Genomic DNA, 23,450 nt, shown 5'->3' on the forward strand with positions numbered 1-23,450 from the left:
TGCGACTCATGGAAAGCAATGAAATTTTAACATTACAGTACTAATCAATATTCATTTGGTAGAAATGTAAATTGACACATTGCTCGATTGTTTTGCCCTGTATAGAGAGAACAAGAGGAGAAAATTTAGAGCAACACTGTCAAAATACTGGAGGAACTCGGGAGGCTAGGAAGTATCTATAGAGGGGAATAGACAGTCAAAGTTTCGGGCTGAGAACCGACATTAGGACTGGAAAGGAAGAGGGAGGAAGCTAGGATAAGAAGGCAAGGAGGGGAAGGAGTATAAACTGGCAGGTGATAGGTGAAACCAAGTGATTGGGAAGGTGGGAGGAGTAGGGATTAAATGAGAAGTTGAGTGGGGTAAGTAGAAGAGGTAAAGGACTGAAGAAGGAATCCGATGATAGGAGTGAAGCGTGGATCATGGAAGAAAGGGAGGGAGGAGGGAGCATTTGTGGGAGGTGGTGGGCAAGTGAGGAGAAGAGAAGGGAGCCAGAATTCAGTTAGCTAGCTTTAGCAGAATGTACTGAACAACAGTGCTTCAAGGCAGAAGTTGGCTGAGAAATCTGAAGCTCACTTGGATGGGTGTGTTTAGGGTCCATGGGAATATTCTGAAATTGTACATTCCACAATAGAAATGAGATTTCTAAAGAAACATTCACAGATGTTACAAGTTGCAAGGTTTAAGAGTGATATTATACACCATGCCCCCGCCATATTCACTGGGAAAAAAACAGGTAGAGCAGGACAAATTAGAAAATAAAATTGTCTTGGTGGAAGTCAGTCCAAATTGTGGCAGTATCCAGAACTGACAAGCAATGAGATTATGAGTTGATCATAAAATTACTCCTAGCTGGGTAGCCAATGGTGAGCGATATCCATGTTGACATCTCACGATCTCTGTGCAGATCTGTAGGCAGCCGAGTTGCTTTCAACCTTGTACAGTGAACACAGGTTCAGTTAAACATTGACAATCTAAATGCATGCACTGTACACAGTTGTTTACCAAGTTGCCAATATGAAATCATGTTTTCATTAGAGAGCATACAATATTGTCCATGTAACCAAAATGATCTCTTCATACTTGTACATTCCACAATAGAAATTAGATTTCTAAAGAAACATTCATATATTTTCACATTTTTTTAAGCAGGTGTTCAAGGGGCTTCATTGCCACAATGTGAAAATTAAATGATGTGAATGTATATTTGAACTGCCAAATGCACTACAAAACTGAACGTATTATGGGTTTCAGTGTTGCGATGTGTTTTTATGAACCTGTGGGAGGTTTTTTGTGAGGCTCAAGCAACAATGACTGCCTAGGTATGTGAAATAGCCAGGGATTTTGATCAATATAACTGAGATTTTTTGTTTGTGCATCATATGCTGCTTTTTCCCAGTAGAGCCCCCCAAAAAAACAGGGAAAATTGTGAAGCATCACAAAAGGAAAAACTCAAAAGCTGAAATGACAGCAGTTCAAAAGTATTCATCTCGCCTTGCTCAGTACTTAGTTGAACCATCTCTTGCAGCTATTACAGCCAAGTCTTTTTGGATAAGGCTCTGTTAGCTTTGAACAGTGTGATTGAGCAGGATTTGCCCATTCCTCCTTGCAAAATTGCTCAATCTCTGCCAGGTTAATTGGGGAGCATCAGTGGACAGCAATCTTGAGGTCTTTATCTTGGTTTGGTCTGTTGAAAATCTACCATACTGAGAGGGAGGGTGTTTATTCTTATGAATTCACTGACAACAGGTGGTCCTCCAATTGTTGACATCGACAAACCGAGTGAGTTGGTAAGGTAACGTATAGTATTGGATCTGAGGAATGTTCAGTATATTTTAAATTTAGAAAATGAGGCTGTGTAATGTGAAACTAGTTGTGGGGGCTGAGTAATTTTAAAAGGCACTGGAAGTCACCAGAGAGAGACTGAAGCTGGCAACTTAAAGGCCTTGATTCATCAGAAGCAGGCATTCTCCCGGACACACTCGATAGTCTCCAAAACTTGGAACTCCAAAGATCAAAGATGACAGCTGATGATTCAGTGCAATTTCAATCATTGCAATGATCTTGTTTACTTCAGGTGCTTCTTTTGAATTATGTATCTACAGTAGGAGACATCTCTGGAAGTTCAAAGACCTTTGCTTGGGCCATGTAATTCACACAGATGGTCTAAAAGATCCCAGACATCTAAAATTAATGTTGTCTGGGCTGACTCAAGTAACATAACTATTGATTGATGAATATACCTGTGACGATGTTCGATACGCTAAGTGATGACATCAGTCTGGTCTGCCACCTTAAACTTTGTCACATTGGTGAAAATAACTCGAGTTGCCTAATTCGATGCAGGCCAATTAACATACCCCCATTGTTTTATGTTTGACTGATGCAGATGGGAATGTCACTTTTCAAACCTGTGGGCCAGCAGCCTGCAATCTGTAGACAGTCTGTACTTTTAACTTCAAACTGATATCTGCTTGCAGTGCATTAAGAACTGAAGACTGGTTCTTGCTTGAATTACATGTAATTTCATATTTCTGGAATTATCCCTAACATTGTTACCATCATAAAACTGATCTAGTCACTTTGGATTCTCTAATCACTGACTCAAACCACAGCAGCTTGCAGCATTACATAATTAGTATTGGATTTCCAAGGAAACAAGATGCTCCAAGGAAACCAAGGTACTAGATGAATATCATTGTGTAATTAGAAAGCACCATCTTCTGTCTTCACTAAGCTGCCAGGCACACTGGAGAACATGCTATTGATTTCAATTTATGCAACCTCTCCTTGCCACTATAATAAGGATATTTATTTTTGGCAGGAAGGTGATTGATGCTGTTGTGTTGATCATTTGCTGCAGTTCATACCAGTGTTGTGGATACCTTTATAGGAGCCAAAATTCAGCTACAACCAATAACAGTTCTTTGCCACACTTGCCAAGTGTAGATAAATGTATTACCCATGTAAGGTTTCTGAATGTAAAACCTTCATTCCCTTCTCGCAGTTTTAAATTGTTTAGTGATGTCTGTGGTAATACTCATAGCTGTACCCATATTTGGAAAACATGATTTCATGAGAACAGCGGGACTGATGACTGCAAATTTCAATTGCTTTTTGTCCATCTACTCAAGTAACAACAGCTAACTACTCACCATTATAGTTGACTTGGATGTTGATATCATGTGAACCTCATTTCACAGACAGGTATACCATGGTATACTGGAAAATACACTACAGAAGCTTTAGTTTCATTGGAAGGAACACGTGTTCCATCAGCTTTCAGACACATCCATCTGGAAGTATGGATGTTTGTGAAATCTTTAATTAAGTATCACATTAAAACATTCTAGAACAATATTTGTGTGAACTTTCAGAAACATTAAAGAAAAATCAGTTTAGAATGTTATCTTTATTATTAAAAAGTAGGATAGTTGGAGGATGTTCTGGTTGGAGAACATATGAAAATTATTGATCGCACACCATTAGGTTTGGAGTGTGTGCGGAAAATGAGCGGGATATTCAAAGTGAAGCGATGCGTGGAAGAGTGGAAGTGTCGAATCTTGGGGGCTCAATTCATTAATGTAGAGTAAGTCTGACCTAGGTAGAATACAATCAGAGTCCATCAGATAAAACTGATGGGAGGGCTTAATGGAAGAAGTGCTTCCTTTACATGTTTGGCAAATTACTGTGAAGGGCTCATGGGAAAAGATAAGGCATTTAATGCTTGAACTTAGAGGAAGTTGCAATGAAAGTGCAAAAAGAGAGGCTAAGGCTAAACCTTACGGTTTGGCATGAAGAACAGGCAAATCTAGAAGTGCAGAGAGGAAGTGAGAAAAGAAAGAGAAAAAGACGATGAGCATCTTTGGGGACAGTAAAGTATGTTGTAAACACACATATGGTGAAGGACAGTGACAGGAAAGGTGGAGCCCGTTAAGACCCAGAAAGGAAATCATGCAGAGGCAGGTTGAGGTGTTAAATCTGTACTCAGCACATGCTTTTTTTTGCTCATTAAAGCAGATGCGAAGTTACTGAAAAGAAAGGTTAGTAAAATTAGATAACATATTGTTACGTACCCCGTAACTGGGTTTACAGACCAGCAGAAATAGAAGAATCCGTTGGAGTCTGGTGGTACCGAAAACTAAAAGTGTTTATTAGTAAACTACACAGTACAGTATCAAAAAATGCAAATATACATGTAAAGCAGATTAGCAATAATAAACATAGAAGTGTAGGAATAATAATCAACAATAATAAACAAACTCTATCGATGTCTAAGGGTAAATGAATTGTCATAAGAGAATATAGAGTTCAGTTCACGTGTGCTGAGGTAGTTATGGTTGTGTTGCAATCATTGGGGAGAGAGAGAGAGAGAGCGCGAGCAACCTTCTGTTGTATTCTGATTCCATCATACCGTCGTGGTCATTCGGTTATGACCCCTCCATCCTCAGCCAGACTGTTCTTCTGTGGTGGACTTGTCACTCTGGCATGAGTGGACACACACACAAGTCCCCACCGGCTCTGCTGTAACATTGTGAGCTTTACTGACCGATCTCCTGGTTCGGTTTCTGAAGCCACCACCTTTCTGTGGGTGCACAACACACGGTCAGTGTCCACTGGTGTGTCTGAGGGGTGTCTCCTCAGACCTGTCTTTTATCCCTACTAACGGGGTCTCAGCCATCCATTAACTCTAAATGACTGTGTCCATCAAATCAGGCCACTCCTGCTGTCTCCTGAGGAATGTTAATAAGCAAAGTAATGTCCTTGTAGCGAAATGTAAATAATCCAGGAAGAGTCAAAATACAATAAATTCTCTACCTCTCCCCCTCCCCCCCATAGTTCATAGTTCTCGGGGGGGGGGGGGAATTGGTTAACTCTGCACCCCATTTCCATCAGCTCTGTTCAGCACTCATAACAATATAAACTGATTCATGAAGCTTCTCAGTAGTACAGAAGTCACTTAACTAGTACAAAATGCAGTCTGGGCTGCCATGAGAATTGAGGGGAAGAACAAATACCTTAATCTGACTTCTGAATTCTTCATGGATAAAAGGATTAGAAATTGTAATTGTCATTAAAAAAAAAATGTGGGCAAGTTTTTCAAAATTAAAATTTTAAAAAATGTAGATTAATAGATGACAGCCAACAGATTTATTAATGGCAAATCATGTTTAACAAACTCGAGTCCCTCCAATGCATAAGATGTTTCAGGAAGATGCTGTAATCACAGTAACTAACAAAAGGTGTTTGGTTTCCATTTATTGACATGCCTTCATCAGTGAAATTAAAGAGCTGTTGGCAGTTTGGTTCCAAAAATGAATAAGAGACAAAGACACAACTGTTGTGGTTAACAGCTATTTCACACTGGGCCATATGAAGACTATATTTCACAGTCTGTCTTTTAGCAGTAATTTTGACATTTAATCCAAGTTCCAAGATGGCACTAAATTGTGACATCTGTTGAGTTGCATCTCAGAGTTGTTTTTTAATTGTTTAATTTTAATAGTTTTTTTGGGGGGGGTTTCTTGGAGATGATTTTGGGGATGTAAAAGAGCGTTAGGGCTCAAGTTACGGATTAGGGACACGGATGTGGGGATATTAGAGCTCAGGCTGGAGTCTGCTTCCAGTCTGTGGTTGAAGGCCACTGACATGGAAGTGTAACCTCACACTGACAGAGGTCGAGGCACCTTTAGGTCACGCATGTTGTTGGCGAATTCCGGAGTTGGATTCATGTGGGCAGGAGGAACAACTTCCACTGCCGCCATGGGTTTGCGAACCAGTGAGAATGGTCTTGATGCCTAGTGATTGGGGTCCCATCTTTGTAAAGTCTGGCGTGTGAGGCCTGGCTTTCAGTTATCAGCGTGGCCTTGGATCGTTGCTGAGGGTTAAGGCCAGAGAGACGAATTGGAAGCCTGGAAGTGTAGGCCCTTTGTCTGGAGCCGAGTCTGTGAATCACTACAAGTCTACTGGGGAGGTCAAAGTTCAATGTCTGGAGATGTGTCCCGGGGTTAAAAGTGTGTGAGAGAGAGATTTGCTGTTGTGTTTTGTGTTGTTCTGTCGAGCATAGTGGGCCTGCTATATAAACTTGTATCTTGAATCTTTTGTTTAAATTACATATCTTTGCCTTTATAAACTTCAGAACCAGAGGCATCAGGTGGGTACAAGAAGAAACTTTTAAATATCATTGATAAATTTGCACCTGGACACGCTGCATACCACAGGTGCAGAAAGTTGCCATGGCCATAAAGAATGCAGAGGGGAGATTTACTGGAATGCTATCAAAAAATATGTTGAATGCTATGACAGCTTTGGGAATACTACAGCAGATGGGTTTAAGGGTGGAGGGTGGGATTTGCAGTTTTGCAGGATTTTGATTGATGGACAGAGTAAAGTATTATATGCTTGGTTAACCATGGGTCACAGCTATAAGGTAACATGGATAGATTTAGAACTTCCAATCAATGGATTTGCTGTTCATTCAGAACAACTAATTGCTGCCCACCTGAGATTTGAATTCCTCAGATCAAGCCTTCTGTTTAGTTGACCACCACTCTGAGCAATCTGCACTCTTAGCAGACTCCTCATGGGGTCTGTCAGGGGTAATCACATCCTGGTGATCATTCACCAAACACATCTTTACCTACCCCCACTCTCTGCTTTCAGCAGCCACTGATTCTCTGATCTGTTAGTCTCTCCTCACTAATCTCTGTCCTGGCACTATTCCCTGAAAGTGGCAGAAATGCTACACCTGCCCATTCACCTCCTCCTTCACCTCCATCAAGGGCCCCAAACACCCTTTTCAGGTGAGGCAACACTTTACCTGCGAATCTTTTGGGGTGGTCTACTGTGTCTGGTGCTCCCAACTTGACCTCCACAGTGGGTAGACCAGACGTAGATTGGGGGTCAGATATGTCGGGCACATCAGTTCCATCTGCAAAGAGTGGAATTTTCTGGTGGCCAATCATTTTAATTCCTATCCTCATTCTAATTCCAACATTTTGGTCCATGGTCTCCTCTTCTGCCTCGATAAGGCCACTCTCAGGCTGGTGGAGCAGCACCTTATATTCTGTCTAGGTAGCCTCCAATTCAATGGCATGAGTAACAATTTCTCTAACTTCTGGAAATTTTCCCCCTCCTCCTCCCTCCATTTCCTCACTCTGCCGGCATCTTACATCTTCGCCTACCTATCACTTCCCCCTGGTTCTACGCCCTTCCTCCCATGTGCAGTCTACTCTTCTATTAGACTCCTTCTTCTCCAGTTCTTTGCCTTTTCTACTCACCTGCCAGCTTCTTTCTTTATTCCCATTGGGGATGCCATTGGCTGAAATGCCTTATCTGTACTATTGTACTCTTCTATCTATCTGTACTATTATTTGCTTTTTGTTTATTTGCACAGTTTATCTTTTGTACATTGATTTTTCATCAGTCTTTGTGTGTGGCTTTCAATTTTCTTTTATTGTCATACTGTGAATGCCTATGAGAATATAAATCTCAGGGTAGTATATAGTGACACATACAGTATGTAGTGTGATAATAAGTTTATTTGAACGTTGAACTTTAGACAAATAGATGCAGTGCCTGTTAAGTTTAGAGATGGTTTGTTTAGGGCTCGTGACTTGCTGATCAGTGTGGACTTGCAAGGCAGGCAACTAGTGAGGTCAGGCAACTTGCCAGTTAATTGACCAGATCTGGCCCAGAAAATTATTTTGATCTGGAACGCACTACTGAAAAGGGTAGAGGTAGCAGACGCAATAGGAGCATTCAGAGAAGAATTGGATATTTACTTTGAGTCTGAAGCAGCTGGGAGCACTGTTGGACAGGATCAGGGGAGCTGCACATGAGATTAAGTTCTGGTGATTTTTTTTGAAGTATCATTACTTATTTTATACAGTATACGAGGCAGCCAATTCACCCAAGTCCAGGTTCTGCTTAAAGCAATGTGATACTGAACAAATAATTTCCTGATAATAGTGGATTGGCATTGACCCAGTGAATAGTGGATTGAGCTACAGTGCCTTGTAGAAGTATTTGGCCCCCAACCCTTTGTTCACATAAATGAATATTACAACCAGGGATTTTGATCAATTTAACTGAGAATTTTTACTTGTGAATCGCATTCCTTTTTTTTTTCCACAATAGTGCCCAAAAAAATAGGGAAAATTGTAAAACATGAGAAACCAAAAATACAAAAACTGAAATGTCAGCAGTTCAAAAGTATTCATTCCCCTTTGGTCAGTACTTAGTTGAACCACCTCTTTCAGCTATTACAGGCAGTAGTCTTTTTGGATAATTCTCTATTAACTTTGTTCAATGTGGTAGAGCAACGTTTGCCCATTCCTCCTTGCCAAATTGCTCATCTTCCCATCAATCTGGCCAGATTTCCAGACCCTGTTGCTGAAAAACATTGTAATAGCATGATTCTACCTCCACCATGCAGTAGGAATGGTGTTAGCTGGTCGATGTGCAGTATTAGATTTACCATGCATACTGTTTGGTGTTGAAGCCAAAATTTCCACTTTAGTCTCATCCGGTCTCAAAGTCCTTCTTCCACATCTTAACAGTATCTTCTAAGTGATGCTTTGCAAAGTTTTTACGAACAAGGATGTGCTTTTTTTTAGCTAGGGCTTCTTCCTTGTCACTCTTCCATAAATACCCTTTTTGTGCAAGCCCTTAGAGATTTTGGAGCCATGAACTTCATTTCCAGTAACAGCCACTGACTTCTGCTCCTCACTCTGAGTGACTGTCGGCGACATAGTAACATCTCTTACAAGTACCGTTCTTCTTCAGCCACTCAGTTTATAGTGGCTGCTTAGTGTGGCTGTGGTTTCATATTTTTTCTACTTTTTCTTGATGGACTACACTGGACTCTGAGGTATGTTCAGTGCCTTTAAGATGGTCTTCTATCCTTCCCTAGATTTGTGCTTCTCTATTATCATCTCCCTGACTTGTCTTCAATGCTCCTTTGTCTTCATTTTGGTTTGGTCTGTTGATAATTTACCATACTGTTGGATCTTACAAAGACAATTCTTATAAATTCTTTGAAAACAGGTGATCATACAATTTTTTACATCTACAAATTGGGTGAGTTGGTAAGGTAATATGTATATTGCACCTGAGGAAAGTTAGTGTAGTAATTAGAAAGGGAATGCATACTTTTTCAGCTTTAATTTTTCATAAATTGTTAACAGGTATTGGAATTTTTCTTTTGATTTGACAAGATGCACAATGTTTTGTAGATTAGCTCAAAAACTCTGACTTCAGTATATTTTAACATCAGAAAATGAGATACAAAAAAGTTAAAATATTTTGGGGGATGAATACTTTATCAAAGCACTGTATTTATTCATAGTAATGGCATGAGTTATCTATTTTGTATCAGGTGAAGTTCCTTTAATGTCTTATTGGAACGATGAAGATACATTATAGCCTTATGGTATTATGGTCTAAATTTGATGTTCAAATGTTCAAACTCATGACTTAATGACTCCAGGATGACAACTCTAACAGTGATCCACAGTTAACACAAACTTTGCTATTTGATTTGTGCCTTGAGAGTTTTACTGGACGTTAACTTCTAAATAAATTTATACGCCTTCACCTTTTTAATGAAGGTGATCTTTTGTGATGGGCCTTTAGAGAACTGTATGACAGTCATGGATCCTTTCCATAATGTAAAAAAGCAGAGAGCTTTATTTTATCTTAGTGAAAATGCCAGCACATTCAGAGAATCTGAAGGTTTATCCAGATTTTGTTTAAGTAGTCTTTGCTTGGCAGACTACTCTACAGCAACTTTTGCAACATTTGCATTTTTAATACAGGATGAACATACTGTACTCTATAAAGATATATGTGTAATTGCAAAGTTGGCAGAAAAGGGCATAAAAGTATTTTTTAAATTTTTAAATCTAACTGGAGCTTGAGAGGATGGGTTGGAGGAAGTTGTTCAGCATTTACTTGGCAGAGACAGAGAAGAACCACGTGAATAAGCAATAATATTTTAACAAATGTTTTGGTTCATTTGTATGTGAGTACATTTTTGCACAGAAAATGAAGAGGCCCATTAGAGACTTGTTTTGGATTTTTAAAAACTGATTTCCTTGTGGACCCAGTGGTGGATGTGGGGTGGTGCTTGTGAGGAGGGATTCACAACAAGGCTTTAGCTTCTGTTCCCCAGCACAGTCAGATATGTGGGATGGGTAAACTTGCAAAGCAGGAAGGAAAGTTTGTAATGTGAGGATTGACCAGAGGTATGGATGTAGAGGTTTCTGAGGTGGGATGTAAGGTTTCAGGGAAAGAGTAGAGAGCTGACCTTCATATCATTGTGGGAGGGGCATAGCTGAATCGTTTAAAAATTATTTGGCCTATTTCCCCCAAGGAATTAATCTGACTTTTAGAATATGGAATGTTTTAGAAACGAGTAAAGTTGTATCTATTACCCAGTGGCAGCATTACTAAATGAATGAAGTGAATATTGAGAGGCAGTGTTAAAATAAGAGTTAATATAAACATTTATATTTTCTATAAGATCAAATTTTAAAATGTTTAAATTGCACAGCAGGTTCAAAATCTGAATGGAAAAAAAAGATGAGAGACATTGTTCAGGATTTTTATTCAAAACATAAAAGCCCCAAAATCTGACACATGATTGCCAGAATTTTATGAGTTAATCCAGCATAAAATTGATGCAATTTAATTCAAAGGTCATAGTAAATTTATTATTGAAGTATGTATATGCCACTATATACTACCCTGAGATTTATTTTCTTGGATGCATTTGCAGGAAAATAAAAAAAGTACAGTAGAACTTTGAAAAAATATGCATAAGCAAAGACTGACAAACAACCAGTATGTAAAAGAGAAGAACTGTGCCAATAATAAATAATAGATTGTGCTAGTTATCTTTTCCAACGAAATGTATCCATCAGGAAAATTGGACTAGGTATTTTTGTTTGTAATTGATCTGAAACATGGACTCTGTTTATCTTTCCGGAGTTGTAGCCTGACATGCTGAGCGTTTCTATCTTTTTCTGTTTGTTCTCCATTGCATTATCATTAAGTTTATATTTGCACTGCTGACTTTAGGAAACATCACTGAACAATTCCAGAACCCACTGCTTGCTGCTCAAAAGGCTTTCAAAGTTCACACGGTGTACACAAGTTAAGAGGATGCGTTTTTTTTTCCCCCTTTCTGCAGTTAGATGCTGACAAAATCAGTCATGTCTACTTCAGTATAGATACAGCTAACAGCAGAACATTAAAACTTTTCTTCTCTGAGGCAAGGCAAGGTTTGCAGTAAAGCCTCAGTGCATTGGCTTCCATTATTATGAACAGTTTTGGACCTGTTATCTAGGAAAGGGTGTGCTAGGAGACAGTCCAGAGGAGATTCATGTAAATGATGCTGGGAATGAATGGGTTAACATATGAGGAGCATTTGATGGTTGTGGGCGTGTACTCACTGGAGTTTGGAAGAATGGTGGGGGGGGGGGGGGGGTGGATTTCAATGAGAACTACCAAATATTGAAAAGCCAAGATAAAGTTAACCTGGAGAGTCTAGGACCAGAATGCACAGCTTCAGGCTACAAGAACATCCCTTTAGAACAGAGATGAGGGGGAATTTCTTTAGCCAGAGGTTGGTGAATCTGTGGAATTCATTACTACAGACGGCTCTGGCGGCCAAGTCATTGGGTATATTTAAAGAGGAGGTTGATAGGTTCTTGATGTCAAAGTTTCCAGGGATAAGGCAGGGGAATGATTTGAGGGTGAAAGTGAGTCAGCCATGATGGAATGGCGGAACGGATTCAATGGGCTTAATGGCCTAATTGTGCTCCTCTGTCTTATGGTCTCATGGTCTAAGCCAGAAGCCACGACATTAGTGTCATTTATTTCTGAATACTAAAAGATATGTCTTGCCCTAAACATTGATAAATCTCAATTGCTTGACTGAACTCAGAAACATTTATAACAGGAAAAAACAGATTAAAGTAAAACAACTGTTGAAAAATGGAATGGTTTTCACTACAATGACACAACTTGGTTCCTTTTCAGTTTCACTACCTTTTACACTATGTGAGTTTCACAGTCCGGATGCTCAGTCACAGAATCTTCAGTCTAACGGGAGTTTGAATGCTGGAAATGTTGCTTTCATTTGTGAGTCTGATTAGATGTTGGTAATAACTTATAAAAAGCTTGTTCCCTTGATCTGACCTCAGACTGCTACCTGGCGCCTCATCTGTCTGTGGGTCACAGTTGCTGAAGTTGTTGTATGGCAGGTGATTTGATGCTTTTGATGTTGCATCTGCATATTTAGCAACTAGGCAATGCCTAGTCCAGTTTCTCTCAGTTATCTCTGCACAATCTGAGCAGTTCTCTGTTCACATTAGAGAAGGTTACAAGTGGGAGTCAGAGCATGGTGTAGTTTGTCTTTGCCCCGATAGAGGAAAATTTAAGTCCTCATATGCAAGATCTTCTCTCCAGGAGCAAAGAACAATTAGCCCTAAATTGGCATTGTTTCATTGACTTCTAGCTATTAATGTGCAACAAATCCACATTTTCCTGTGGACAACCACAGGACATTTATGGTTTGCATTGTGTGCTCACTAAGAACAGAAATTAATGGCATCTCACTAGGACACCACTTCCTCGATGACAACACCAAGGTGTTCAATGTAGCAGACTGCTGTTCCTTCAGAGTTGCAAACTGCTCCCTTGAACAGGAGACCAGACCTCCAGCTGAATTATGCAAATTGGATGAATTGTGTGCTTCTAATATGAGGAACCCTCAACTGTTCCTGCTGTAAACTTAACTGTTAAGGGGTGCTGCGGTAGCACAATGCTTGTACAGAGCAGGGCTGTTCAATTCTGGTGCTGTCTGTAAGGAATTTGTACTTCCTCCCTGTGATCACAAGGGTTTCCTCTAGGTCAGGGGTGTCAAACTCATTTTAGGTCACGGGCCGGATTGAGCAAAATGCAGCTTCATGCGGGCCGGATCAGTCGGACGCGTGCAAACGCAGCTTTCGTTGCCTCCGTTTTTTCAGCCTGCTCTCATGTGTCTCAGTCTCTGCTATAACTACAAAGTGTTTCACTTTACAAATTCCGTTTCTTATGAAGAAGACTGCCGAATAAACACTAAAAACCCTGAAAACCTGGTACCTGAATAAACTCAGCATTAGCCATATCATACGCCATAGGCGCTTCAATTACTGGGGCCAGCTTTAATAGTAATTAGATATTATCTCACGGGCCAAAGATAATTCCACCGCGGGCCGGATTTGGCCCGCGGGCCTTGAGTTTGACATATATGCCCTAGGTGCTCTGGTTTCCTGCAACATTCCAAAGATGTAGGTTAATTGGTAATTGTAAGTTGTCCTATGATTAGGCGAGGGTTAAATAGGTGGGTTGCTAGGCAGTAATGGTCAATGAGTTGGAAGGGGCTCTTTCTTACTTTATCTCTAAATAAATAAAAATACATTTGGACTTGTCTAAAATACATGGATAAGAAAGGTTCAAAATGATATGAACCAAACCTGATGAAATGGGACTAGCTCAAAGGGGATGTGAGAGGTAAGTGTTTTACTGAGAGTGGTGGATACCTGGAATGTAGTATGTTGGCAGAGGCATTAGAGGCTTTTAAAAGTTGTGTAGATAGGCACATGAACAAGAGGAAGATAGAAGTATATGGATGTTGTGTAGGTAGGAGTGATTGGTTTTTTGGGTTTTTTTTATTTACTTTTTAGCTGGTTCATCATAACATTGTGGGGCTAAAGGGCCTGTTCTGCGTTCTGTGTCATTGTGGTCAGCATAGATGAGATGGGCAGAGGGCTTGTTTCAATGCTGTAAAATTCTATGACTCTTGCTTGTGGACAATTGATCCACGCAGAGGTGGGGTCAATATGGCTGTTCTGCCCATCACATGCACATTGGTAGCTGCTCATCCATATTAATCCTAGCAGTTGGCCAGTAGTCCTCCGTGCCCAGGAGATTCAGGTGTTCATCTGGACACTTAAATGCTGTCAGTTGATGATGATTCAGATGTGCTAGGCCACTATCACCTGATCCACCTATCCTGTCCTCAATGTAGCCCAAATAAAGGAATCTGATTTCTGTCTAACTAATGTTCTGCTGCTCCATTTATTTGTTGGAGCTCTTCTGTATGGCATGTACTTCTTGTTGCAATTGTAGGGAAAGTGCTGTGTTTCAGTCACCACAAAAATTACTTCTATACTGAGGCTTCTTTATTATATACAGGGGTAGCACTCGGTGTAGTCTTCCTCACACCACTTTTGTAATGTACGGTTATTTGAGTTACTGTTGCTTTCCTGACAGCTTGAAATGGTCTTGTGTTCTCCTCTGACCTCTCTCATTGCTGCTCATTGTATTTTTTTTGTTTGTTTGTTTTGTTTGTATCATTCTCTGTAAGCTCTGGAGACTGCTGTGTGTGAAAATCCCACAAGATCAGCAGTTTTTGAGATGCTCAAACCACCCCACCTGTCACCAACAATCATTCCATGGTGAATGTCACTTAGATTACATTTCTTTCCCTTTCTGATGTTTGGTCTGAGCAACAATTGCACCTCTCAACAAGGTCTGCATGCTTTCATGCACTGAGTTGCTGCCACTTGATTGGCTGATTAGATATTTGCATTAATAAGCGGGTGTAATTAATAAAGGGGCCACTGAGTGTCTACTTCAAAGAATAGTTTGCAGTGATTGGACATTAAGTTTGGATGTAATCATTCCCTGATTACACCAAGTCATTTATCAATCAGCTTCACTGCTGGAAAACTGTTCAACCCATCACCTCCCTCTGGTGCCCCTCTTCTTTCCCTTTCTCCCATAGTCAGTTCTCCTTTCCTATCAGATTCCTCCTTCTTCCACCTATCATTTCCCAGATCCTCACTTCAACCCTTTTTCCCCACCCACCTTCCTTCCTCCTCCTCTAGCTTTGCCTATCACCTACCAGTTTGTATTTCTATCCCCCCCCCCCCCCCCCCATCTTCCTACTCTGGTTTCTACCCCCCCTTTCTTTCCAGTCCTGATAAAGGGTCCTGGCCCGAAACATTGACTGTTTATTCACCTCCATGGAAGCTGCCTAACCCGCTGAGTTCCTCCGGCAGTTTGGGTATGTTGCTCTACATTTCCAGCATCTGCAGAATCTCTTGAATGCAATGAAAACCTATCTATGTGATCACGTCCACGCCAGCCTGTTTCCCAGCACGTAGCAGTTCCATTCACAACTCTCCTTTGCATTCTATTCACTAAAAAAAAGTTGGGGAGACAGAGAGAGGGGGCAGGCAGTTGTCAGGTTCACTCAAAGCAGAATGTGGGTGATTGATGAAAACTAAATTATTCTTTCTGTAAATACCCAAACGTATTATTGTGAACCAAAAAATATAGCTTGCTGTACTTTTTTGTTATTCACTGAACCCTTTGAAACTCCTTGGTGAGACAAGTTTGTTAAAGGTTCAGGCACAGTTGACATAATTACTATATTTAATCAAGCAAACAGCATTTGTTTTAAATTTGCTTTTTGACTCTTGTCGGCACTGAACAACACATTGCACTGGTTTCAGAACAGACGTCTTTCATTGCTGCAGGCAAGTTGAGGTTTATCATGCTGGCAACCTATTCACTTCCTCTCAGCTGATTGTCTTGTGGCATCTGCAGAAGATTTATTCTTGCAGAGTTCTGCTCTCTTTTTAGATAACAGAAATGCTCCTACCTCATGTAAACTGGCTGCATTTACCGTTTGTGTTGGTGAGGTTTATTCTTAAATGTTATATTATGAGTGATTCCTTTAGACACAGTCATTTATGTAGAAAGTTTGCTTTGATAATACATGCCACCTCTAATCTAGTGTGTATTCATTTTACTGTCCAAAGCCCTCTTCTCGTTACTACCATTAGAAAGGAGGTACAGCAGCCTGAAGACACACACTCAACATTATAGGAACAGCTTCTTCCTCTCCACCATCAGATTTCTGAACAGACAGTAAACCGATGAACACTAACTCACTACTTTTGGTCTCTTTTTGCACTACTTTACCAAATGAAGTGGCCACTGAGTATGTTCATGGACTTTTTCTGTTGTAATTTGAGTTCAGAGACGCTCTTCTGTTGTAATGCATGGTTATTTGAGCTGCTGTTACTTTCCTGTCAGCTTGAACCAGTCTGGCCATTCCCCATGGACCTCTCTCATTAGCAAGACATTTTCTCTCACAGAACTGCCTCTTACTGGATTTCTTTTTTTTTTGCACCATCCTCTGTACACTTTAGACATTGTTGTGTGCAAAATCCCAGGAGATCAGCAGTTTCTTGAGATACTCAAACCACCCTATCTGGGACCAACATCATTTCATGGTCAAAGTCACTTCAATCGCATTTCCTCCCCATTCTGATGTTTGGTCTGAACAGCAAGTGTATCTCTTGACCGCATCTGCATTCTTTTATGCGATGAGTTGCTGTCACATGTTTGGCTGATTAGATATTTACAGGAACAAGCAGGTGTACAGGTGTACCTAATGAAGTGGCCACTTAGTCTGGTCAATATCCTGTCGTCTGGGCCTGGAACAGTGTATGTAAAGCAAAGCCTTAAGATATGAAGTAATGTGAAGAAGCTGGGAGTGTGTATGTATAGTACTGTGGGGAAAGTCTTAGGTACACATATATAGCTACAATGCTAAGATTTTTGCACAATACTATAATTGTCAACATGGAGCGGAGAGTGAGTTTGTAAACCATGAGCCTCTTATGCCTCTGTTGCTACCCCTAACAGTGCATTCCAACATGGCACCCAACAAGTTCTGTGTAAAACAAGAAGACCATGCCCCAAACTACTTTGAACTTCACCTTCTCACCTTAAATGCTTGCCCTCTAGCATTAGATTTAACTTTGTGCATTGTTGCATTTAATACTAGGAATAGGCTTGACACTATGACATGCTCTAAACCTGCTCATTATATCCTAATTTTCAAAATATTTAAATGCTGTAATGTAATGAAGTCTTTGTGTTCTTCCACAGGATATGGAGGTCGTGATGTTCACCCGTGTTTTAGATGAAGAAAAGAACGTTAGCTAGATTGATCCAAAGAGCATCATTGAGGCCATTACTGTGCAAAAGGAATTGCACGCCTTCGCCAGGATGAAGAAAATCAGCCTTAAAACCATCAAAAAATCCTTCAATTTGAGCAAAGGCAAAGATGAAAATGAATTTGTGGTCGTCCAGCCGTCGTCGCTTGTGAATGATTTTGGGAAGGAGGATTCTCTGTTTAGTTGTTATGGGAAAGATCTGACTGGTAATGATATAAACAAATCTGACGAGGATGACAAAGGACCAAAAAGTAAAACAAAAGGTGAAGGTTTGATGGGCACGCTAAAGAGGAGGCTCTCTGCAAAGCAGAAGCAGAAGCCTAAAGGAAGTTCTCCTTCTGTCGGCTTCGTGGAGGATGATCGATTTTCCTCCTCTTCGACCCCTGCAAGCATTAATGATTTAAAAGCGCAAAGGCCCTTAAGGTCCACATCGCTTCGTGGCCACCATTACAGCCCTACCCCTTGGCCATTGCGATCGACTAGCTCTGAAGAGACCTGTATTAAAATGGAGGGCAAAGTTAAGGCGTTGGTTCATAATAATAGCCCGAATCAGGCATTAAATGGAGTTCGTAAAGAGTTCCATGACATGCAGACGGACCATATGTTTCAGGAACAGAGCAACACAGTCAAGGAAATTGACTCTCAAAATGGCAACTCCCATTCAAATATTGATGAATCTTGTCATGTTCCTGTTGTAATTGGATTAATGCCTCAGAACTACATTCAATACACAATGCCTTTAGATGAGGGAATGTATCCTATGGAAGGGTCACGTAGTTATTGTCTTGACAATCCATTGCCAATGGAAATTGCTTCAGTGCCATCCCATGTATGCGGTAGCACACTACAGACCGATGAAGGACATATGGTTCCAGATTTAGTGGTTGCCTCTGATATCTTCTTGGACCCCCCTGTTAATGGTCTTTTGATTGGTACTACAGGAGTTCTCTTGCAGAACTCAAGCTCCAACCACACTGATATCCCTCCACTGTCTCCACTCCTACCTCCAGGCTCCAATCAAATGCAGTTGACGTTTCCGGGATTTGTCGGTACAGCAGCCCATGTAGCAGAAAGAGTACGCCATCATCTAAACTTTGATCCAAATTCTGCTCCAGGAGTGGGAAGAGTTTACGACTCTGTACAAAATAATGGTCCGATGGTGGTCACAAGTCTCACGGAGGAACTGAAAAAACTTGCAAAGCAAGGATGGTACTGGGGCCCCATAACACGGTGGGAGGCAGAGGAGAAGCTTGCCAATGTGCCTGACGGATCTTTTCTTGTGCGTGATAGTTCTGATGACCGATATCTTTTAAGCCTGAGTTTTCGTTCCCAAGGCAAAACTCTTCACACTAGAATAGAACACTCAAATGGCAGGTTTAGCTTTTATGAACAGCCTGACGTGGAAGGACATACATCCATTGTAGAGCTGATTGAGCATTCAATTAAAGACTCCGAAAATGGAGCATTTTGCTATTCTAGGTCTCGCCTACCTGGCTCTGCAACGTATCCTGTAAGACTAACAAATCCAGTTTCCCGGTTCATGCAAGTCCGTTCACTACAATATCTGTGCCGTTTCGTTATCCGTCAATACACTCGAATAGACTTAATTCAAAAATTGCCTCTGCCAAACAAAATGAAGGATTATTTGCAGGAAAAGCACTACTGAGAAGTTTTGAAGTCTTGCAGATTGCACTTTTCAGAACTGGAATGCATTGGAATATTTTTTTTAAATATAATTTATCGAAAATTAGCTGAAAAAAAATCATTGTTTATTTGAAGGTGTTCCTTCATTTTGTAATCACGGACCTCTGTTTGTTAATGAATCTCCCCCCAGTCCTTCCACCGTGTGCCCATCCAAAACTTAGCCCAGCCTATTTTCAAAGTAAAGTTGTCGAGGTCTAGCAGTATTTTCTCACCTGTGGAAAAAGTACTGAAGCTTGTCCACGCCTAATCTTTGTACATTTTACACTATTAACTCCAGGTTTCTATCCTTGCCATCCGGATCTATAAAAGAATCAGTGGAATAAACTCCCAGGACCTGTCAGATAACTAAAAGCAATGATTAGAACTCAACATTTTGCTTCTCAACACCTTTTGTTGAACTCCCACTAATTGGTAATGATATGGATGATATTGAAGCTTTGGTCATTAATTATTTAGCTGTACATTTATACATTGAAATTGAATAAATACCTTGGTATATTCTCGATATATTACATTTAAAAAATCTAGTCCCACCATGTTAACGTTAGTGCTTCTGTTCAGAATCAGCTGTGCTCAAAGACAAGTGACCTCCCAGGGAAAAATGCACCAAATAAGGTAGTACCTGGGCAATTTATCTGCTTTAAAATCAAGCTAGGATTTGTTTTTAATTAAAAACAAAAATGCTTAATGGAGAAAAACAACAACACAATGTGTTCAATTCAGCAGATGGTAGAGGGGCTCATAGATCCATGCGCAATTTGCTCTTTATTTCTGTTTGGCATATTTAGCCAAGCGGTTGCTGGCAGGCTGAAAGATCACACCTTGTACCACTTACCCTGCAGACAATGTACTGTTCTCTGTTTCTCTTTCTTACATAATTTTCTTGTACCGACTTCTGTGCAAGTCCAAACCCTATTTCTTTGATTGGAATTATTTTCCTTAAAATTCCTCCTTCTCAGAGTTTAAAAACATTATCCCAACATTTGTCCTTTTTGCATTTTAAATTTGTTCACATTTTGTGTTTGATTCGAAAGTTTGTCTCCAAATGTCTTTTTAAGGTAGAGCACAATGTAGATTTATTTTGAATCACCCTGGATTGCACATCAGGTTCTTATGCCAGTTTGTGCTTGTGAGCCCAGGACCAATTTTGTAAAAGGCTGTCATGCCAGTATTTTGAGTAATAGTTTAAAATCCAGTGGGACACCACATAGAAATCAGTAAATATTGAGAAGTATTGTCCCTGGTTTTAAAGGGAACTATTGAGCTTTATGTGCATACTTCAAATTCTGTGCATTTTGGATGAAAGGTGTAGGGCACCAGCATTCATTTCTTTGAGGTAATACAGAATTTTATGAATTCCTTTGTTTTCAGTTACACAAATTGTAATTTGGAAATCATGATTGAGGACTTTGAGTAATTGTTTCATGTCCCTGTGTCCTTGTAGAAATCAGGTAAAGATTGATTAATCATGCCAATGAGATAAATTGGATGTTTTTTGCGTTCTCTTTTAATCAGTTGGCATATTATTCCTGTAGTTCATTTGTATTTCAATAGACCATTTGGCTGAAATTTATCAATAATTTCCTTCCTTTATTTTCCTCCTTTTGTTCATGTACTTTGTGCACTTTTAGGTTGTGTTCAGTTTCACATTTCCCTGTATTGCCATATAGAAAAACCTCTGTAGTGTACAGGCAAAATTGTCCCGATAAAATAATTCATAATATACCTTTCTTAGTGTGCATTGTCATTCGTCACTCAGTATAACAGTTTCTGATTGGTCTTCCTCTATGTGCTGTGAGTGACATAAGTAATAAACCATTTTGTATATTCAAGCATCATCAAATCTGAAATCACAGGTTAGAGCCAGCCAGCTGGAAAATGATATCTGCAGCTTCACCAGACTAGGTGCTTTGGAATGCACTCTGCAAAATGTTCAGTGCTCAGTAACATTCAGCTTTAAATTATTAATTTAGCTATTTTTATGCATAGTTCCCTTTTTTAATTCAACTGTAATTGGGATAATTAAGAAAACACAAAAGATTCTGTGGATGCTGGTAATCCAGAGCAACACACACAAACGTAGCAGGTCAAGCAGCGTCAGTGGAAATGAATAAGCAGTCGATGTTTTGGGCTAAGACCCTTCATCAGGACTGGATAGGAAGGGGCCGACAGATTCCTTCTTTTTCAGACCTTTGCCTCTTTGTCTATAACCTCTTAGCTTCTCACATCATTCTCTTTCATCCCTCTCCCACACCCACCCACCTACCTACCTGGAAATGAAGGGGGAAGATGCCAGAATAAAAAAGGTGGGGAGTGGGGGAAGGAAGGATGGAGAAGAAGGAATCTGTTGGCAGAGGAGAGTGGACCATGGGAGGAGGGGCATAAGGAGGAAGCTGATAGGCAAGTGACGAGAAGAGATAAGAGACTACCAGAGTGAGGAATGGAAGAAGAAGGTGAAAAATTAGGAAAGAGGGAAAAATTACCGGAAGGAGAAATCCATGTTCATGCCATTAGGTTGGAGTAGGATGGAATAGGAGGTGTTGTTCCTCCACCTTTAGAGTGGCATTAATGTGGCAAAAGAGCTATGGGAATGGGGATAGGAATTAAAATGATAGGCCACTGGGAAATTCTGCTTTTGACAGATGGAGCAGAGGTGCTCAACAAAGTGGTCCACCGGATAATTCATGTTGATGGGGAGATTTGATAGAGATGTACAAAATTACGATGGGTATAGATGGGGTAAATGCAAGCAGGTTTTTTTCTGCCGAGTTTGGGTGTGACTAGAACTAGAAGTCATGGGTTAAGGGTGAAAGGAGAAATATTTAAGAGGAACATGAGGGGGGAAGTTTTTCACTCAGAGGGTGATGAGAATGTGCAACGAGCTGTCAGAAGTGGTGGATGTGGGTTTGATTTCAAAATTTTAGAAAAATTTGGATAGGTACATGATGGGAGAGATTTGGAGGGCCATGGTTCGGGTGTAAATTGATGGGACTAGGCAGAATAGATTGGTGTGGATTAGATGGACCGAATGGCATCTTTCTGTGCTGTTTTACTCTTACATTATTAAGATATCAAATTTTTAAAATTCCAAGGTTCTCCAGTGCTCCTGCTTTATAGTGCAGTAGCAAGGGTGACAGAGTGTCCATTAAATTATTACGGAACCATATTTTCACTATTTGTAGTGCAGGTACACAAAAAAAAAAGTGTTGTACTGGTGACTAATGGTGCTGCTAGATCACTCAGCTGCAGACATAAGGGAGATATTCGTACTCAAAATCCCAGAAATGTCAGTATGCACCTCAATCTTCGTTGACATTAAATCTGTGATTGTTGTTCGATAGTGATCTGAGGAAAAACAATAATGGATACAGTTGCTAAAAGATCAGCATTATTTGAGCTTTATTACAAAGAAAAATGACCTTCCCAATGGATAGAAAAGGAAGATCATTAAAAAGGGATTATATCCTAACTTTTTACACTGACATTTTTTCCTATATCTGTAATGAAATACTGAAGTTAAAGAGAAACTGACACTTGTAATCATACCCTAAAGTGACCAAGGGTATGATTATCCCTCCACATGATTTTGGGTAGCAGTAAAGTATCCAATGTTGATTTTTCTCCCTGTTCTTTCTTATGACCAATTGTGTTTTTTTTTCAGCAACTTGTAAATCTTCTAGGTTTAGCTTGAAGGCATTAACTTGTTATGTAAGTATCAACACACAGCAAAAGATTCAAGATTCAAATTTATTCATCACATTTACATCAAAACATCCAGGGAAGTGCGCTGTTTGTATTAACAACCAGCACACTTCAGGATGTGCTGGGGGCAGCCCGTAAGTGTCACCACACATTCCAACGCCAACATAGCATCACCATAATGTTCAGCACAACAAGCAACAGCAAAACAAGCCCCTTTCCTCCCTCCCACTGATCCACATACCCACATCGGCAGACCTCCAACCCCAGTACAGGCCACCTTCAGTTTTGATTTCTGACTGTATTGACTTGGGGGTATATTAGAACATTCCATTCCAATCAAATTGCAGATTAAGGAGTAACATTATTGGTTTCAATCACTTTTGCAGATCCATGTAATGGAAATTATTTCCAAATCACGAGCAAGTCTATTTTCTGCAACTTTTACACTTCAAAAAAAAATCTGAATTAAATTAATCCATTGCTTTTTCAGATTTTTCGTTCTTGTTCAAGAATGGATTTTAAGTTTCCCATTACTGCCATGCAGAATGGCATTGAGTTTCTTATGTGAAAGGGAGCGTGTGATATGCTTTGAAGAGGACCAATACTCAATTAAAGTAAAAGTTGGAACAATATCCGAGCCCTCCCTACCTCACCCCACTTCCTGATTTAATCACCTGTTAGCAAAATGTTAGTTGAAGGTTTTGATTTAATCAGGGAGCTATAGTGACAATCAAAATCAAAACCTGCAGAGTAACACACACAAAAATTTGAAGGAACTCGGCAGGTCAGGTAGCATCTATGGAAAGGAATAACCAGTCGACATTTCAGGCCAAGAACAGAAGTCCTGATAAGAGATCTCGGTCTGAAACATTGACTGTTTGTTTTGCTCCATAAATGCTGCTCGACCTACTGAGTCTCTCCAGCATTTTGCGTTTGTTACTCTGGAGTTCCAGCATCTGTGGA

At 40.1% G+C, this 23,450-nt stretch overlaps 1 protein-coding gene across 1 annotated transcript in view; it reads left to right on the forward strand.

Moving 5' to 3' along the window:
- The window catches only part of socs6a (suppressor of cytokine signaling 6a), a 66,065-nt gene extending 46,773 nt beyond the window's left edge, over positions 1-19,292 (forward strand). Inside the window, exon 2 of the mRNA XM_073051717.1 lies at positions 17,014-19,292. Coding sequence (XP_072907818.1) covers positions 17,134-18,747 — 1,614 coding nt within the window. The 5' untranslated portion in view covers positions 17,014-17,133 and the 3' untranslated portion in view covers positions 18,748-19,292. The remainder of the gene's footprint in view (positions 1-17,013) is intronic.
- The last annotated feature ends 4,158 nt before the right edge of the window (positions 19,293-23,450 follow it).

This window comes from Hemitrygon akajei, chromosome 1, assembly GCF_048418815.1.
Source record: "Hemitrygon akajei chromosome 1, sHemAka1.3, whole genome shotgun sequence".
NCBI classification, from domain to species: Eukaryota; Metazoa; Chordata; class Chondrichthyes; order Myliobatiformes; family Dasyatidae; genus Hemitrygon; species Hemitrygon akajei.